The sequence below is a fragment of the Canis lupus genome, chromosome 1 (assembly GCF_011100685.1).
Source record: "Canis lupus familiaris isolate Mischka breed German Shepherd chromosome 1, alternate assembly UU_Cfam_GSD_1.0, whole genome shotgun sequence".
NCBI lineage: Eukaryota > Metazoa > Chordata > Mammalia > Carnivora > Canidae > Canis > Canis lupus.
Window position 1 is genome coordinate 117,465,498 of NC_049222.1, and position 19,646 is coordinate 117,485,143.

Below are 19,646 nucleotides of genomic sequence, written 5' to 3' on the forward strand. Positions count from 1 at the left end.
GAACCCCGAATCTAACTTACAATAACCAGGAGGAGCTTAAAAAAGAAAGAAGCTGCTGAATTTTGACATTTAAGGAAACTACTGTCAAATCATTAGCTGACTACTCAGATAATGGAAAAGAGACTTCAGTGACCACACATGAAAAAGAATACAGGGAACCCTGGGTGGCGCAGCGGTTTGGCGCCTGCCTTTGGCCCAGGGTGCAATCCTGGAGACCCGGGATCGAGTCCCACGTCGGGCTCCCAGTGCATGGAGCCTGCTTCTCCCTCTGCCTGTGTCTCTGCCTCTCTCTCTCTCTCTGTGACTATCATAAAGAAAAAAAAGAAAAAAAAGAAAAAGAATACAATCTTTACAAAAGTAGTTCAGAAAAATCACTAAACAATTACAACCCACATAACAAACCCTAGCAGGGAGGAGAATTTGATTGCCAGAGTTATCACATTATAATAGTCGAAATACCCAGTTTTCAACAAAAAATAATGAAAGAGAAGAAAAGAAGAAAGCACAGCCCATTCACAGGAAAACAGAAATTAAGAGAAACTGCCTGAGGAAGCCCAGATTGGACTTATTAAACAAAGAATTTAAATCAACTGTCTTAAATATACTGAAAAAGATCAAGGAAATTGTGGACAAAGGACTAAAGGAAACCAGAAGAACAATGTCACATCAAATATGGAATATCAATAAAAAAATTATAAAAAGGAACCAAATAGAAATCTAGAGCTGTAAAGTATAATAACTAAAATAAAAATTCAGTAGGGTTCAACTGCAAATATAGTGAGCATAAGAATGAATCAGTGAAGCAAAAATAGGTCAATTGAAATTACCCAGTCTAAGGATCAGAATGAAAAAATTTTAAGAAAAATGAGTAGAACCTAAGGAACCTATAGAAGACCACAGAGAACATCAACATACACACATAGAAGTCTAGAAAGAAAGAGGCACAAAAAATATTTGAAAAAATAGAGGCTAAAACTTCTCAAATTTGATGTAAGACATGTATCAACACATTCAAGAAGCTGAAAAAACTCCAAGCAGGATAAACAGACTAAAAAAGATTCATGTCAAGACACATCACAAATTACTGAAAGCCAAAAGCCAGACAAAATCTTGAAAGCAACAAGAGATAGATGACTTATTCCATACAAAGGATCTTCAATAAAATTAACAGTTGGTGTCTCAACAGAAACCATAGAAACCAGAAGGCAGTGGGACAACATATTTAAAGTACTACAGAGAAAAAATTGTTAACCAAGAATTCTGTACCTAGCAAAACTACCCTTTAGATTTTTTTATAATAAATTTATTTTTTATTGATGTTCAATTTGCCAACATACAGAATAACACCCAGTGCTCATCCCGTCAAGTGCCCCCCTCAGTGCCCGTCACCCATTCACCTCCACCCCCCTTCCACCACCCCTAGTTCGTTTCTCAAAGTTAGGAGTCTTTATGTTCTGTCTCCCTTTCTGATATTTCCCACACATTTCTTCTCCCTTCCAAAACTACCCTTTAAACATGAAGGAGGGATCCCTGGGTGGCGCAGCGGTTTAGCGCCTGCCTTTGGCCCAGGGCGCGATCCTGGAGACTCGGGATCGAGTCCCACGTCGGGCTCCCGGTGCATGGAGCCTGCTTCTCCCTCTGCCTGTGTCTCTGCCTCTCTCTCTCTCTGTGTGACTATCATAAATAAGTAAAAATTAAAAAAAAAAAAAATAAACATGAAGGAGCAGGGATCCCTGGGTGGCTCAGCGGTTTGGCGCCTGCCTTTGGCCCAGGGCGCGATCCTGGAGTCCCAGGATCGAGTCCCACGTCGGGCTCCCGGCATGGAGCCTGCTTCTCCCTCCTCCTGTGTCTGCACCTCTCTGTCTCTCTCTATGTCTATCATAAATAAATAAATAAATCTTAAAAAAAAAAAAAAATAAACCTGAAGGAGCGGGCAGCCCAGGTGGCTCAGCGGTTTAGCGCCGCCTTCGGCCCAGGGCATGATCCTGGAGACCCAGGATCGAGTCCCACATCGGGCTCCCTGCATGGACCCTGCTTCTCCCTCTGCCTCTCTCTCTCTGTGTCTCTCATGAATAAATAAATCTTAAAAAATAAAAATAAAAAAAAATAAACATGAAGGAGAGGGGGAACCTAGGTGGCTCAGTTGGTTAAGTGTCTGCCTTTGGCTCAGGGTGTGATCCCTATCTGGGGACTGAGTCCCACATCAGACTCCCTGCAGGGAGCCTGCTTCTTCCTCTGCCTATATCTCTGCCTCTCTCTGTGTGTCTCATGAATAAATAAAATCCTTAAAAAAAAAAAAAAAAGTTTTGGGATCCCTGGGTGGCTCAGCGGTTTAGCATCTGCCTTCGGATCCCAGAGTGATCCCAGAGTCCCGGGATGGAGGCCCACATCGGGCTCCCTGCATGGAGCCTGCTTCTCTCTCTGCCTGTGACTCTGCCTCTCTCTCTCTCTCTGTCTCTCATAAATAAATAAATAAAATCTTAAAAAAAAAAAAAAAAAAGACAGCTCTAGGGAAATTATCAATAAGGAAACAGAGGCCTGCAAAAAACACTATAAACCAAACAGATTAACAAATGTATAAAGACTATGCCACCCAATAACAGCAAAATCCATGTTCTCAAGTGAACATGGGGCATTCTCCAGAACAGACCACACATTAGGTAACAAAATAAGTCAATACATTTAAAAAAACTGTAATCATACAATCTTCTCCAACCACAATTGGAATGAAATTACAAATAACAGTAGGAAATTTGGAGAATTAACAAATACATAAATATTAAACCATACACTTTTACACAATCAATGGGTCAAAGAAGCAATCAAAGAGAAATCAGAAAATACTGCGAGACAAATGATAATGAAAACACAATATACCAAAATTATGGCATGCAGCAAAAGCAACGCTCAGAGAGAAACTTACAGCTCTAAATGCCTACATTAGAAAAGCAGGTTGACAGGACGCCTAGGAGGCTCAGCAGTTGAGTGTCTGTCTTTGGCTCAGAATGTGATCCTGGAGTCCTGGGATCGAGTCCCACATTGGGCTTCCTGCATGGAGCCTGCTTCTCCCTCTGCTTATGTCTCTGCCTCTCTGTGTCTCTTATGAATAAATAATAAATAATCTTTAAAAAAAAGCAGATTGGGGCTCCTGGGTGCTCAGTTGGTTAAGTGTCTACCTCAGCTCAGGTCATGATCCCAGAGTCCTGGGTCCACTCCTTGTTCAGCAGGGTTCTGCTTCTCCCTCTGCCCCTCCCTAGCTCATTCTCTCTAATGAATTAAAAAAAATTTTTTTTTAAAACAGGCATCTGGGTGGCTCAGTTGGTTAAGTGTCTGTCTTTGGCTCAGGTCATGACCCCAGAGTCCTGGGACTGAGCTCCTCACTGGGCTCCATGCTCAGTTAGGAGTCTGCTTCTCCCTCTGCCCCTCTCCCTGCCCATGCTTTCTCTTTCTCTCTCTCAAATAAAAAAACAAAATCTTTAAAAAAATCCCATCTTAAAAAAAAGATAATGGTTATCATCATCATCATCATCATCATCATCATCTCAGGTGCGCCTGGGTGGCACAGTTAAATGTTCAACTCTTGGTTTTGGCTCAGATTGTGATCTTGGGGTCATGGGATGGAGCCTCATGTTGAGCTCCACAATTGGCCCAGAGATTCTCCTTTCCTCTGGGATTATCCCTCCCTCTGTTCCCCTCCCATTGTGTGTGCACTCTCTCAAAATTAAAAAAAATCTTAAAAAAAAAGATCTTAAATCAAGAATGTCTCACCTTAAGAAACCAGAAAAACAATAGCAAACTAAACCAAAAGCTATAAGGAAGAAGAAAATAAAGATTACAATGGAGATAAACAGTCTTTTTTCTTTTCCCCAGAAATGGAAAACATGATCCTAAAATTCATATGGAAAAAAAAATTAAAAAATAAAATAAAAATAAAATTCATATGGAATTGTAAGAGATCCCAAATACTCAAATGAATATTGATCAAACAAACAAATCCCAAAGTTGTTAGGGACACCTGGGTGGTTCAGTGGTTGAGCAGCTGCCTTTGGCTCAGGGTGTGATTCCTATCTGGGGACGGAGTCCTGCATCAGACTCCCTGCAGGGAGCCTGCTTCTCCCTCTGCCTATGTCTCTGCCTCTCTCTCTGTGTGTCTCTCCTGAATAAATAAATAAAATCTTAAAAAACAAAACAAATGCAAAATAATGAAGTTGGACCTCTGCATCAAGTATATACAAAAATTAACTCAAGGGGCAGCCCCAGTGGCTCAGCAGTTTAGCGCTGTCTTCATCCCAGGGCATGATCTTAGAGACCTGGGATCGAGTCCCACATCAGGCTCCCTGCATGGAGCCTGCTTCTCCCTCTGCCTGTGTCTTCACCTCTCTGTGTGTCTCTCATGAATAAATAAATAAAATCTTAAAAAAAAAAAATTAACTCAAAAGAGATCAAAGACATAAATGGAAGAGCTAAAACAATGAAACTTTTTATTTATTTTTTTGAAGATTTATTTATTTATTCATGAGAGACAGAGAGGAAGAGAGAGAGAGAGACAGACAGAGAGAGATAGGCAGAGGGAGAAGCAGGCTCCATGCAGGGAGCCTAATGTGGGACTTGATCCCGGGACTCCAGGATCACGCCCTGGACCAAAGGCAGGCACTAAACCACTGAGCCACCCAGGGATCCCCCAAACTTTTTTTTTTTTAAGTGCTCCAGCATGGAGCCCAACATGGGACCTGAACTCCTAACGCTGAGATCAAGACCTGAGCTGAGACAGAGAGTCAGACACTTTTAACTGACTGAGCCACCCAGGAGCCCCTAAAACAATAAAACTCTTAAAAGAAAAGCAAATCTTCATGATTGTGGATTTAGCAACGGTTCTTTATAGCTATGACACCAAAGATACAAGCAACAAAAGAAAAAATAGATAAATTAGACTTCATCAAAATTAAAAACCTATGGGATCCCTGGGATTTAAAAAAAAAAAATTAAAAACCTCTGTACATCAAAGGATACCATCAAAAAAAGTGAAAAGATAACAAAAAATGAGAGAAAATATTTGCAAAGCATATATCTAATAGGGTCTAGTATCCAGAATATATAAAGAACTCTTACAATTTAACAGGAAGAAGACAAACAACCCAAGTAAAAAATGGGCAAAAAATTTGAATACACATTTCTTCAAAGATATACAAATTACCAACTAGTATATGAAAGAGGTTCAACATCACTAACCATTAGGGAAATGCAAGTCAAAACTACAATATAGTACCACTTCACAAACACTAAGATAGCTATAATTTAAAGCAAAAATCAAAAAAACTCGTGCTGGTAAGGATGTAGAGAAATTGGAATTCTCCTACATCACTGGTGGTAATGTAAAATGGTGAGGGGTGCCTGGCTGGCTCAGTTGGAAGTGTATCACTCTTGGGATGCCTTGGTGGCTCAGCAATTGGGCATCTACTTTCGGCTCAGGGCATGATCCTGGGATCCAGGATTGAGTCCCACATCAGGCTCCTTGCAGGAAGCCTGTGTCTTCCTCTGCCTCTGTCTCTGGTCCTCTGTCTCTGTCTCTCATGAATAAATGAAATCTTTAAAAAGAAAAAAGGAAGTGTATGACTCTTAATCTCAGGGCTGTGAGTTTGAACCCCATTGGGGTACAGAGATTATTTAAATATATAAATAAAAAAAAAAGGAATGTAAAATGGTGCAGTTGCTATGGAAAAGTTTGATGGTTCCTCAAAAAGCTAACAAGATTTACCATATGACCCAGCAATTCTGCTCATGGGTATATACCCTGATGGTTCCTCAAAAAGCTAACAAGATTTACCATATGGCCCAGCAATTCTGCTCATGGGTATATACCCAAAAGAACTGAAACCAGATATTCAAACCTTATACATGAACATTCATAGCAGTACTATTCATAATAGCCAAAAGGTAGAAACAACACAAATGTCCACCAACTGATGAACAGATGAATAAAATGTGGTGTATCTGCACAATGGAATATTATTCAACCTTATAAAGTACTGAAACATTACAACACAGATAAACCTTAAAAAGAGAGGTGTCTGGGTGGCTCAGTTGGTTAAGTGTCTGCCTTCAGCTCAGGCCATGGCCTTAGAGTCCTGAGATTGAGCCCCACATCGGGCTGCCTGATCAGTGGGGAGTCTGCTTCTCCCTCTGCTCCTCTCCTTGCTTGTGCTCTCTCTCTCAAATAATTAAAAGTCTTAAAAACCAAGACCCAAAACTTTGAAAACATACTAAAGAAAAGAAGCCAGACACAAAGTCCACATATTCTATCATTCCATTTGTATGAAATATTTAGAACAAGCAAATCCATACCAATAGAAAGCAGGTTAGGGCTGGGGGAATGGGAATAGGGAGTGATTGGTTAATGGGTACAGAGTTTCCTTTTAGAGTGATGAAAATGTTCTAGAACTAGATAATAGGGATGGTTGTACAACACTATGAGTGTACTAAATGCCACTGAATTGTACATTTTAAAATGATTTAGGGGGGTCTGGGTGGGTCAGTCAGTTAAGTGTCTGACTCTTAATTTTGTTTTAGGTTGTGATCTCAGTGTCGTGAGATTGAGCCCTACATTGGGCTCTACACTGATCCTGCAGTTTGCTTAAGATTTTCTCTCTCACTCTCCCTCTGCTCCTTCCCCTGAACCTGCACGTGCATGCATGCATGCATACGCTCTCTCAAAACAAGTAAATTAAATGGCAAATTTTATGCTATCTGTATTTTAACACAATACATATGTACACTTACACTCCCCTAAATAAATGGGGTCAGAAGGAAGAGAACATGGTATATAATGGCTACATGAGCAGGTCACATAGATGTTGAATAACTATTTTTTAAAATTGGGAGAGAATGGAGAACATATACAAAAAAATTGTTTTAACTCTTTTTAAAATTGAGTAATTGTCATTCTTAGACTGTTGTACACATAATGTGAGAATAAATAAATGATTAACGGGGATATTCTAATTCCATCATCCCCCGTGTCTTTAGCATTCTGGAAGGATCAGTCTAATACCTATGAGCATCCCCAACACTCAGACTATGAATTTGAAGTACCAATTCAACTTGAAATAAAAACTTAGGGCTTCTTTAAGAAATGATTGATTCCAGTCTGGGATAGGAAATGTACAAGATGAAGCTGGAATATCTTGTCATCTCAAAAAACAAAAGGTAGCTACCAAAGAAAGACTACAAGGGTCATGTCCAGAGGACTCAGAAGCCAACTTGAAGAGGCTCCCAATGGTCAAAGATGGGACAATTTGAGCTTCCATAATGTTAATAATTGCAATGGATTAAAATATATCCAATATATTTACATATGAGTGTATAATGATATTAAATAAAAACAACTAGTTACCTTTAGAGGACAGGGAACCAATTCATTATCTTGAAAACTGGTAAATAAAGGGAAAGAATCAAGCATTTATCCTGCCTTTCCTATATGAAGTGTACCACTGGGTGACCAAATGGTAGATGAGGGGAAGTGTTTCTTCATATAAGTAGTCCAACTAATAAAAAGAAATGATAGAATTAGAATATCACCATATTGCAACCCCCAAGGAATAGATGGATCTAGGCATTGAGCATCAATAGCTCCTAACAATTATCAATAAACTGTACATTTCCTTTGTATGATTTTCTAGATCTGTTATTTAAAAAAAAAATTGAAGGACAAAGAGGGTTAGGACATTAGGAGTTGCAGAAGAAGAGAAAGAATGGGGTAGAGGCAATTTTTAAATCTGTACTGGCTGTTCTTTCCAGAACTGATAAAAAGATGCACCCACAGATATTTTTGTTGAGGAGAAAGATACACATAAATAATAGGCAAATGCAAAGGAAAAGAACTGAAAGAAAACATAATAAACTAATAACAAAGGTGAGGGTGAAAGTGAACAGGATTGGGGGGTGGGCAGATCAAAACAGACTTTAGCTTTGAAACATTTCACCCTTTTTTCAAGGAGAATATATTTATATATAAAATTTTAAAGTTACTTAAAAAACATTCTTGTTGAGTAAAGTGCTATCAACAGAAATGTCCGATCTATGAAAGGCAGATGGATCCGAACAAAGGGCTGAATAATGGTTGTTGAAAAGGATCGAGTTATTTCTCCTAATTCTGAACTGGGCCACTGAAAACATAATTTCTCTAGGACAAATGTTCCTCACAGTATGAAATTTTCAGGAGGGAAAAGAGGTAGAATACAATTATTTCCCCACCAGTTGTCTTATCTGCAAGGAAAACTTAGAACAGCTTTAGAGAATGAAAACACCCCCAAAGACTCATTCTCCGAAAATTTCAACACTTTAAAGAGCACTAACCTACACAAATAGCTCTCCACAGCAAGCTCTATGAGGTATACACGCTCCTGCCACGGTCCTCCCAAGTGGCTGCATGCCTCTGCCCCTCACTCCCTGCAGGTCTCTGCTTGAAGGTCAAGTTCTCAGAGAGCACCCCTGGTCTCTCTTCCCCTGGTTTTATTTTTCTTTGGAGAGGTAGTGCTGCTTGGCTGTCACTGATGATGTGTATGAGATTACTCTCCCACCCAAATGTGAGCTCCACCACGGCAGGACATTTGTCAGTTTCCTTCCCAACGAATGTCCCCAGCACCTAGAACAGCACGTGGCACCAAGTTGGGGCCCATGAGTATCCTGTGAAGGAATGGCTGAATGGGTTCCCCAAACTGCAGAAGCTTTCCCCAGCTGAGCCCCGGATGGGAGCTGAGCAGGGGCAGAGAGGAAGAGGGGCTCACCTCCACGTTCCAGACGTAGGAGCTGTGGAAGAGCTCCGACCACATCTTGCCTACTTTGTTGATGTCTTTGACGTCCCAGATGTAGATGCTGTGGTCCTTATACACGCAGGACAGCCACTGATGGATGGGGTCGAAGGTCAGCGCCACTGTATCTGGGTAGACTGCTTCTGCCTTCCTGCAGAAGAGGAAGCTAACAAGGCCACATGGGTTATCAGTCGCCATCAATGGCAGTGTGAGTATCAATGACAGCTGCCTCTGGTGACACTCAAGCTGCCATCAATGACAGCTGCCTCTGGGGACACTCAAGCTGCCTCTTGCCTGGCAATGCCATCCCTTATAATTGAGGTGTGGTTCATCTCCCACTCCAACTCTACTTCTTCTCTCCTTCTTCTTTTGCTTTTGCTTCTAGTACAGTGGTTGTTAACTGGAAGTTCCTGCCTGGCCCCTGAGAACATCTGAATTTTCACCTTCCCTCATCTCACCCAACCCAAGCTCCATCCTTTTTCTGAGCATGGAAGGATAATGGGCATGTATGTACCTTAGTTCTCTCACACTGGCCTCACCAACACATGACCAAAAGTCCCTATGCCAGGGCTGGGGTGCTGTCCCCTGGCCTAGGGCCTCCCTACAAAGGCTATAGTTTACTGAGCACTTACTACGCGACGATTAGAGAGCTTTAGCTACCGAATCCTTGGTATCCACGAGAGGTAGGTACTATATTTCACAGATGAGAAAACTAAAGCACACACGGCGAAGGTGGCAGGGGGGCTGGGCAGCCTGGTCACTAGAACACAACACTGTGTGTCACTCAGAAAAGGTACCCAGGAGGTAGTGTCCAGCAATTTACAAACAGGCAGCCCCAGGCACCCAGCACCCAGTTAGGTAGCCCTTGCCCCCAATAGCCTTACAACAAAGGGGAAGATACACCATAGCTCAGCCCTTCAACCTGCTTTCAACATGGCAGCCAGACAGATTTAATGCTTAAGGCCAACCATATAACTGATGCCAATGCCTGCAATCTCCAGTGGCTGCCCAATGACCCCAGAAAAGACTATAAGCTCCCCTGCAGGCTTCCATCAATGTTCAGACCAGTCTCCTAACATTCTCCCTGGCACACTGGGCTCTGGCCATGCAGCCTCTAGTTGTACCTGCAACACGCCAAGCCCAGGGCACTTTCCCCTTCAGGTCTTTATACTTGCTATTAGGACCTACCTCTCCACATAGCTGGCTCCTCCTCACCAGAGACTTCCTCTGGCTCCCAATCAACATAGCCCGACCCCTAGGCACTTTCCTTCCTGAGTTCCTGGTTTATTTCACCCAAGCATTTATGACGATCTCAAATGACCTTGTTTGTAAACTTGTTTGGCATCAAGCTCCCTCACTAGACTGCAGACTTCATGGTGGCAGAGATTTTGCTGCCTTGTAATAGCTCTATCCTTCTAGTGCAGGGCCAGCCAGATAGGTACATGAAGCTTGATGCACGAATGGATGTCGGGAGACAGACTCTGCGTGGGCCCCTCTCCTACCCTGTGCTAGGCCGTACCTGGGCTCCAGAGCCTGGGCCACGTCCACCCCAAGGTAGTGTGGTTTTGGCAGGTTTGCAAGGTATTGCAGGCTGTGGGCCTGGAACATGCGGACGATCCCATCTGTGCAGCCGCAGAAGATGAGCTCCTGGCTGACACAGAGGCATGAAGATAAGGAGACCTGTGGGGGCAAAGGGGACTCAAGTGGACTTGGTGCTGCATGTGGCCCAGTTCAGAGACATAGGGACTAACAGAGCAGAATTCAGCCTCTGAGAAGCCTTAGAGTTCCTTGGGTTTGAGGAGCCCATTTTGGCAAATTTTAAACTTCTGAAGTCAGGAGATGGCAGTCACTATTGGAGAAAACGTGCCAGTAGGCAGACAGAGGCACAAACTGTGACAGAACTGTTATCACTGTCTACAGAGGAACTCAGCTGTCTGTGGAAAATAATCTGTTCAGCAATTTGTGACTTCAGATAGGTAACATGCAGTACCAGGGTTGAATTTGAGGCTTATGTTTTTCCCCTACTGTTTAAAAACAACTTCATAGAGATACTTCAAAGCAACACAGAAAAATGTTACTATATACAGAAAAGACTATCAGACTATCTATCCCGCCAGGATACACAGATGGAAGGGGCAGGAAGTGCCAGACCTCTGGACACAGATTAGAGGAGCTTTTCCAAATCTAGAGGGATTTAATTTATAAGTCATTTAAGACAACTGCTCAGGGGCTAACCGTCCATCTGTTGGAAGCTTTGGACTTGCTTGAGCTGCTAAAGTTCTAAAAAGAAGATTCAAATGAGAAAAAAAAAATGATGTTTAACCAACCTAGGAAAAACAGACGAAATTTCAAATTCTTCCACAGGCCTGACACCGTGCCATTAGCCCTAAAGGTGAGTTCTGGAAGAGAGCCACAAGAGCAGGAGTAGGAAAAGGAGGGAACACAAGAAAAGTGTGGATTCAAACCCTCAGATCCTGAAGAAATGTGGTTCTGCAATTTAGAGATATATCCAGTCTTTAACTTAAAATGTTTAAAAAAAGAAAATGTTACATATTTTAATAGTCTTTTTTGACTGAAACATTAAGTCAATAATACCTTAGTTTTGTTTTTTTTTAATATTTTTATGTATTTACTTATTCATGGTGGGGCGGGGCAGAGACACAGGCAGAGGGAGAAGCAGGCTCCATGCAGGGAACACCATGTGGGACATCCCAGGACTCCAGGATCATGCCCTGGCCTGAAGGCAGGCACCAAACCACTGAGCCACCCAGGGATCCCCCCTTAGTTTGTTTTGTAAATGCGGTCATCCAATCAATCAATCAATCAATCAGGTCATCCCACCAGCTAAGAGAACTCAGTGAAGAGAAATGGGAACTGGATCTAATAGTCATGGGAGAGCAATTATAGCCTTGACCCCATTATAGGGTACCAGGTACTGTGCTAAGCACCTTACATTTTACAGATTACAGATGAGGAACCTGTGCTAAGTGTCTTACATTTTCCATTTTACAGATGAGGAACCTGAGTCCCAGGGAGGGAAACTCACTCACCCAGAGTCTCACAAGCACAACTTCTGAGCAGTCAAACCCAGAGCTAGTGGGACCAACTACCAGGTAGGGATATCATTGAGTGTCCCTTGAGACATGTCCTGGGAAGAGTGTTTTCCCCACTGATGGCAAGGAGGGAGGGTGGTGTACCTTCAAGTCGATCCACTTCTCCAGCACTCTCTTCTCATTGAACTGGCAAAGGAGGCCCGAGTAGGACACACAGAAGGTGTTGCCTGCCATCTTGCCCCGGCCACAAGCCACGCCACAGAAGATGTTGTTGTGCAGCTCACCCAGGATGCCCGAACGCCCTATGAGGGGAACTGTGCCCGTCACCTGGAGGCATAACAGGGCACAGTAAGACACTGTCCACATGGCCTAGACCCCAGCAAGGTCACCATGGAACTCTCCCGACCAGAGAATATGACACATAGCTAAATAGAAGGACTCTGAGACATTCTGCCAAATGGGAGAGAAGGAAAGAAAAAACAGCACACACTTCCAGGCAGAGTGGCTGGAAGGCAGCAGTCTAGGAAAGAGGTCTGGTCCCAGGGTCAGTGGGTGGGGAAGATATTTCCCAGCAGGGCCTCACAGCACCTGAAGAGAGGCCCAGAAGCAGAAGCTGAACCGGAGGCCAGAAAGCCTCTGAGACCACAGCCTCTAAATCTCAGGTAGAAACAGGAGTCCATACTGCCCTCAGTGGTTACTCCCCAGGCTTGGCTAAGGGGGCAGGGGCAGAAACCTACCTTTGCTTCTGTGGAGACTTCCAAGAACCAGAACCTCACGTGTCGGTTCCCTACGGTGACAAAATAGCTGCTGTCCTCTGAGAAGGAGAGAGCAATGACCCTGCATGATACTTTGTTGGAAGCCACCACGATGTCTTTCTGGAAGAATCAATGCAGAGAAGTTCACTCTAGCACCTACCCATTGGATCGTTTGTGCCTTTGCCCTCAGCCCTGCATCTCCCCACCCTCCCCTGCTCCAAGTCATTTTTCTTTGAGTCCTCCAGTGAGCTGCTTTATGGGAAAACCTATGTGTGGCACTCATATCATTCCCAATACAGAGGACACTGAGGCTTGGAAAGGTTTCCACGTGTAAGTTCCAGAGCTCTCCCCAAGAGTCCAACCTCTATAGCTCATACATGGCTGAGCCTTCACAGGATGTAATCCTCTCAATAGTCCTAGATGCTAGGAAGGTGCTTCTCCCCACCTCTTCCAGGCTCAGAGAGGTGGAGTCATGTGCTCAAGATCACACACTAGATTATGAGGAGAGCCAGGACTTGGTACCCATTTCTGCACCTCCAAGTCCTCCCCTAGCTGTTCCAACATCCAGTCTTCCAGTTTGTATCAACTTCTTGAATTCTCAGAACTCGATAAGGTAGATACTAGTATATCCATTTTACACATGAGGATGACTCACAGAGAAGTCAAATCATTTGCTCAAGGTCACAGCTGGTTGACATGAAAATAAATATGTAATTCCACTAGTTGAGAGCTCATCACATGCCTCACAATGTCTAGAACAGGGACCAGCATCCAGTAGGTGTTCAATAAATATTTTCTGGATAAATGAACACTTTACCAAATTATCTCATTTCGTTTGCTGAATGCCTGAGCCTCAGGGTGCTCTGGCAGCTGGTTACCTGCCCATACTCCCACCGGCCATCTCACCTTCCAGTCCCAGACGTTGAGTACCATGTCGTGCTGGTAGCCCATGGACACAATGTGCTTCATATTGGGGGAGAAGGCCACACAGGCCACGCCGTACTTGTGGCCCAGCATCTCTGCCACCTGACTCTTCTCATCCACGTCCCAGATGCGCACAGCAGGCCTGTGCCCGTTCTGGGGAAGGTGGGGCCATTACTGCTGATAAGTTGTGTACCAGGCAGGGCTAGAAGGGCTATTAGGGCTGAAATTGGCATTGCCCCAGGACATGCCCAAAAGCCACCACCCCCAACTGCCAAGGGGCTTTCTGGCCTGGGAAGAAGCTATTCTAGGGTATAAGGCAGGGGTATAAGGAGCGGTCCCAAGATCCCTTCCCACCCAATCACCATCACAACTCACCTCCCCTGTCACTATGTACTTCCCATCAGGGGAGAAGGCCAGAGCACTCAGAGACTTCCTGGGGGTAAGGAAAGGGGTTGGTCACTGGTTTCAAGGAGGACAGGCAGCCAGACTCCCATCTGGCTGTGCTCCTACAACTCTGCCCACCTTTTGCTCCCAAGCCTTGAAAGAGGCCAGGAGAGGGGAGTGCCAGCAGCTCCCATAGAGCCAATGCTGCCTGTGTGCTCAGCACAGCACACAGTGTGTTCCTTGCTTTACCTGCTGCCAGTAGGGGGGGCAGTGGCAAAGGGAAATGGGGGAAAAAGCAAAGGCCCCAAACCCAGATAGGGTGGTCACTGTACAGGGACCTTCCTTTTCTCTCCCTCAGCAGGGGGTGGGCTCCCTGAGACCCCACCCATCCTGTATCCCTGAGAAATTCAGGAGGAAATGGTACGGATCTGGCCTAATGATGGGAGTGGCACTAAGGGGAGGAGCCTGGCAGACAGCACAGGAGACAGCCTGCAGCATGTGCTCCATTGCTAAATACACAAGGTATTCTGGAAAACCCATGAACAATCAACATGTTTCTCTCCAGCCTGCACAAGGGCTGAATGACTAGACTAGTTTGCACGTTTTCTTGGCAGCAAGTTTCATGGTTCCCAGACTACACTGTTGTTTTCCTCTTCCCTCTCCCTTTTATCTATGTTAATTGTCCAATGATTGTCTCCCTCACATGAGTTAATTAGTGTGCAGATAATTAAGTAAATGCTCTAAGCTTTGACAACCTCATAGAACATTTATCAGCATCCCCTCAACTCTCTGGTGGCTTCCCATCACTCCTCCAGCGGCAGACAAGGCAAGCTGCCTATGGGATAGCCACTTGCCCCTCCTTGTCCAATTTGGATCAGAACCCAAATTTTAATTAGGATGGCAGTGTCCCCAGCAGGAGTACATTCCTCACCTCTCTTGCAGCTACACAGCTACCTGATTTATTCTGTCCAGTGAGAGGTAAGCTGAAATGCTGGGTGGGATTTCCTGAAAAGCTTCTCAAAGGGGATTCTTCGATCTGATCCCCAGTTGTTCTCCTTCTGGACGTGACAGCCAGAACTCCATCCTGGACCATGAGACAACCTCAAGAAGCCTCACAACAGGCATGGTGGAACAGAAAGACAGGCACACTGGGGTTCCTGATGCTTACAGAGACACCAGCCATCTGGGTGCCCACCATTGTGCAAGAAGAGTATGCCCTTGTGTCTGAAGCCATGATTGTTGTGGGTTTCTGTTGTGTGCAGCCACTCCTAACCTGTCGCATGCCCTGACCCTATGCCCGGCCCTCTGCAAAATGCTATATGGGCATCGCTGCACTGATTCCTCAGACGCGTTCTCGAAGTCAGGACTCTGAGTCAGTTTTGAGGTGAAGAGACCTCAACACAGGGAAGTCCTGCCCAAGTTATCTAACCTGACAGGGCAGTGCACTGTTCACACATCAGAATTCTCTGCAGAGCCTTGAAATATGTCAAAGCCGTGCTATGACCAGTAAACAAAAGTCTGGGGAGGAACAGGGTAGTATCTGCAGTTTCACAGAAGCTCCCCACAAGATGCTCGCTAATCACTGGAAGAAAAGAGAGGCTTCCCGGTGGGAAAGCCCCACGATGGGAAAGCAGATGCCACCTTTGTCAGGGGCCCAAGTGAACACCACTGGTCACAGGAGATACCAGTACCATGCCACTCCCGCTAGAATGCACTAAGGAGAAAGTAGCACTCCTTCTGCTGCAGAACCTCAGTTTATGAGGAAACATCAGACACACCGAAGGCTGGGGCATTCTACAAAATACCTGGCCCATACTCCTCAGGTGTCATGGTCAGGAATGTCAAGGACAGATGAAAAAACTGCTTCAGTCTGAAAAAGACTAAAGAGACCACTAAATAAAACACGTGATTCTGGACAGAATACTTTTGCTATAAAGAATGTTCCTGGGGGCAGCCCCAGTGGCCCAGCGGTTTAGCGGGGCCTTCAGCCTGGGGCGTGATCCTGGAGACCCGGGATACAGTCCCCGTGGAGCCTGCTTCTCCCTCTGTGTCTCTGCCCCCCTCTCTCTCTGTGTGTGTCATGAATAAATGAAATCTTAAAAAAAAAAAAAAAAAAAAAGAACGTTCTTGGGATACATGGCAAAACTCGAAAGAGACCTAGATGGTAGTGATGTACCAATTTTAATTTCCTGCTTTTGGTGAGTGTATTGTGGTTTTGAATGGTAACCCCTCCCTCCCTGGAAATATACACTGAAACATTCAGAGGTACAGGGGCATCCTGTCGGCGGCTTACTCTCAAATGGTTCGGGAAAAAAAATTACCTATATAGATGGTTATACAGGCACTCTTTGTACGGTTCGTTAAAGTCTAAAACTATTGCAATATAAAAAGTCAAAAAATTGCCAATACCCAGCAGTGGTTTCTGTTTCTGCTTCACCTCGCCTTCACTCACTCCTCCATTCCAGGCACAGGAATCCCTGGGCTGCTCCTCAAAAAACTCAAGATTTGTAACCACTATAGGGCCTTTGCCCTTGCTGCTCCCTCTACCTGGAACACTCTCCCCACACTTGCACAAGGGTCACCTCCTTACTCCTCTCAGGTCTCAGCCTCCGAGAGGCCCTCCCTGGGCCCTCCGACGTGGCTCCCTTCTCCCCCACTGGTCAGTGCCCGCACACCTGCCCTAATCCTCATCATTTCCTCCACAGCAATGGTCAAAGTTAGCTAGTAGTTTGCCAACTGGTTTAGTCTGTCTCCAACGATGAGCTGTCAGCCCTACAAGAGCAGAGATTCTCAGTTTTTTCTGTTCGCTATCATGAGTACTGGATCACTACCTAGCACAAGGCAACAGAATGTCGCCGAACCCATGTGTCAGTGAATGAGTTAGTCACCCACCTCAAGCTTCCAAGCAACATGGGGAAGGGGGCATGCGCCAGGACCCCAGTCCCACCGCTACCCAATGCCCAGGCCCCAGCATACCTGGCAGTGTTAAAAATGTGCTGCTGCTTGTTCTCCTTGGGGTTCAAAATCACCACCACACAGCTGGGGAGAAAGAGGAAAATGTGTCAAAACTAAGGGAAGTAATGGGGGTCCAGGGATGATTCTCTTCCCAACAAAAGAGCCCATATATAAATAAGGCTCCCTCTGGACAGAAGATTCTCTCTTCTCCCTCCAGGTATTTATGCTGAGAATTCTAGAGTACTATATATTCTATTTTACAGATTTTTTTTTATTTGACAGGAGAGAGAGAGAGAGAGAGAGAGAGAGAGAGAGAGAACAAGCAGGGGGAGCAGCAGGCAGAGGGAGAGAGAGAAGCAGGCTCTCCCCTGAGCAGGGAGCCCGATGTGGGGCTTGATCCCAGGACCCTGAGATCATAACCCGAACCAAAGGCAGATGCTTAACTGACTGAGCCACCCAGGCACCCCTAAATAATATATTCTTTTTTTTAATAATTATTTTTATTTTTATTTATTTATTTATTTATTTATTTATTCATGAGAGACGAGAGAGAGGGGGGGGGGGGGGCAGAGACACAAGCAGAGGGAGACACTGGCTCCATGCAGGGAGCTGGATGTGGGACTCGATCCTGGGTCTTCAGGATCAGGCCCTAGACTGAAGGCGGCACTAAACCGCTGAGCCACCCGGGCTGCCCTAAATAATATATTCTTAAATAAAAACCAACATTTCCTCTGTCAGGCCCTAGGCTCCTAAAGATCTATGTGCACCATCTCTTTAAATCCTCACAATTGGGGCACCTCGGTGGCTCAGTGGCTGAGCATCTGCCTTTGGCTCTGGTCGTGATCCTGGGGTCTGGGATTGAGTCCTGCATCAGGCTCCCTTCAGGAAGCCTGCTTCTCCCTCTGCCTGTGTCTCTGCCAATCTCTCTCGGTCTCTCGTGAATAAATAGATCAAATCTTTATTTTTTTAAAAAAACGATTCATTTATTTATTCACGAGAGACACACAGAGAGAGAAAGGCAGAGACACAGGCAGAGGGAGAAGCAGGACCCCTGCAGGGATCCCGACGCGGGACTCGATCCCGGATCCCAGGACCATGCCCCGAGCCGAAGGCAGACGCTCAACTGCTGAGCCACCTAGGCATCCCAGATAAAATCTTTAAAAAAATAAAAAAATCCTGTGACAATTACCAGGTGAAGCTGGACATCTTAGTCTCCCTTTTAGAGATGAGGAAACTTGAAAACCAGAGAGGGAAAATCCTTTGCCCAGGGCTACCAGCAGGTCGGGGACAGAGTGGGAATATGAATCCACACCTATCAGATTTAAGAGTCCACCCCTAGACGGCATCCCAAAGACTGAATAACAGATACAATTCATCAGGAATGACCACAGGTCTGTCATGCCCTAGAATAGACTAGGTCAGTATTTGTGGAATAAACAGTAGGAGGATATCTTTCAGTCCTCTCAACCACCTAAGAGGAAGATATCATTAGTTCTGTTTTATGAATGAAAAAGGAGGTGCTGGGGCACCTGGGTGGCTCAGCAGTTGTGCATCTGTCTTTGGCTCAGGGCATGATATGGGGTCCTGGGATCAAGTCCCACATTAGGTTCCCTGTGAGGAGCCTGCTTCTCCCTCTGCCTATGTGTCTCATAAATAAATAAATAAATAAAAATCTTAAAAAAGAAAAAGAAAAAGGAAAAGGAGGTATTCGCAGAAGAGTACATGTTGAAGCTGGGACACAAATTCAGGCTGTCTGACACCATGGCTTGGGTCTTTCCGAGAATCATTGCCACATGCCACCTGCAGTTACAGTAGGGCTTTCATAGTGCTCACCACAAGCCAGTACTGTTCTAGACACAGATGGGCCTGTGGAATCCTCTCCACAGCCCTCAGGGGTAGAGAGCTCATCTGCATTCTACAGATGGAAAAACCAAGTCCCATTCATTCACTCACCCTGCTAGGTAGGCCACATGGCCTGTGTTGGGGTCACAGGTTAGGCCACTGCTGTTCTGGGCTGTGATGCCAAGTACCTTCTCGAGTGACACCTGTGGGGAAAAAGCCCAGGTCAGAAGAACCTTCCCAATAGGTCCTTTGTGGCACCAGTGCCTCAGCCACCCATTCAGTGCCTGTTACATACAACACTGAGCTTCTACAGTCATGCCACCAACACCTAACATTTGTTCTCGAGATTCCTTTGAAAGACACAGAATGGTGAGGAAGACAGACAAAAATCCCTGCCCTAGTGGAGATGGGATGGAGGACATAAAAAATATACAGAACAAATATGTAAAATAGATGTCAGATGATGATAGGAGCAAGAGAGAAAAATAAAGCAGGGAAGAAGATTGGGAGTATAGGGGAAGGAGAGGCCTCACTGAGAAGGCGGCCTCTGAGTACATTTCTAAGTATTTTATATGGATTAAAGATTTGAAATCCCACAACCCAAGGAAGAAGGCACAACTGTCATCACTCCACAGGTGTGGGGATTTTGAGGCGAGGTCATTGAGCCTCAAAATCCCCACACCTGTGGAATGGCAAGGTTGGGATACAAACCCAGCTAGTCTCTGGCTCCAAAGCCAGTACCCTTGGGCCCTGAAGGAGAGACACAGCAGTGAGCAAGAGTGGACACCATCTGTTCCCTCAGCAAATTCATAGTCTAGAGGTTCAACAAGTAAAGAAACAAATGAATAGTCACACTTAAAATTTTAAATTCTCTAAGCAAAGTAATTTAAATGAACAAGTCACTATCATGGTTGATTGAAACTGTT

At 44.9% G+C, this 19,646-nt stretch overlaps 1 protein-coding gene across 1 annotated transcript in view; it reads right to left on the bottom strand.

Moving 5' to 3' along the window:
• WDR62 (WD repeat domain 62) overlaps positions 1-19,646 on the bottom strand; it is a 47,537-nt gene that overhangs the window by 25,542 nt on the left and 2,349 nt on the right. Inside the window, exons 2-9 of the mRNA XM_038529217.1 lie at positions 18,832-18,923; positions 16,900-16,962; positions 13,915-13,972; positions 13,522-13,692; positions 12,598-12,735; positions 12,005-12,187; positions 10,327-10,487; positions 8,784-8,973 (exon numbers count right to left, since the gene is read on the bottom strand). Of these exons, the coding sequence (XP_038385145.1) occupies positions 8,784-8,973; positions 10,327-10,487; positions 12,005-12,187; positions 12,598-12,735; positions 13,522-13,692; positions 13,915-13,972; positions 16,900-16,962; positions 18,832-18,923 (1,056 nt within the window). The remainder of the gene's footprint in view (positions 1-8,783; positions 8,974-10,326; positions 10,488-12,004; positions 12,188-12,597; positions 12,736-13,521; positions 13,693-13,914; positions 13,973-16,899; positions 16,963-18,831; positions 18,924-19,646) is intronic.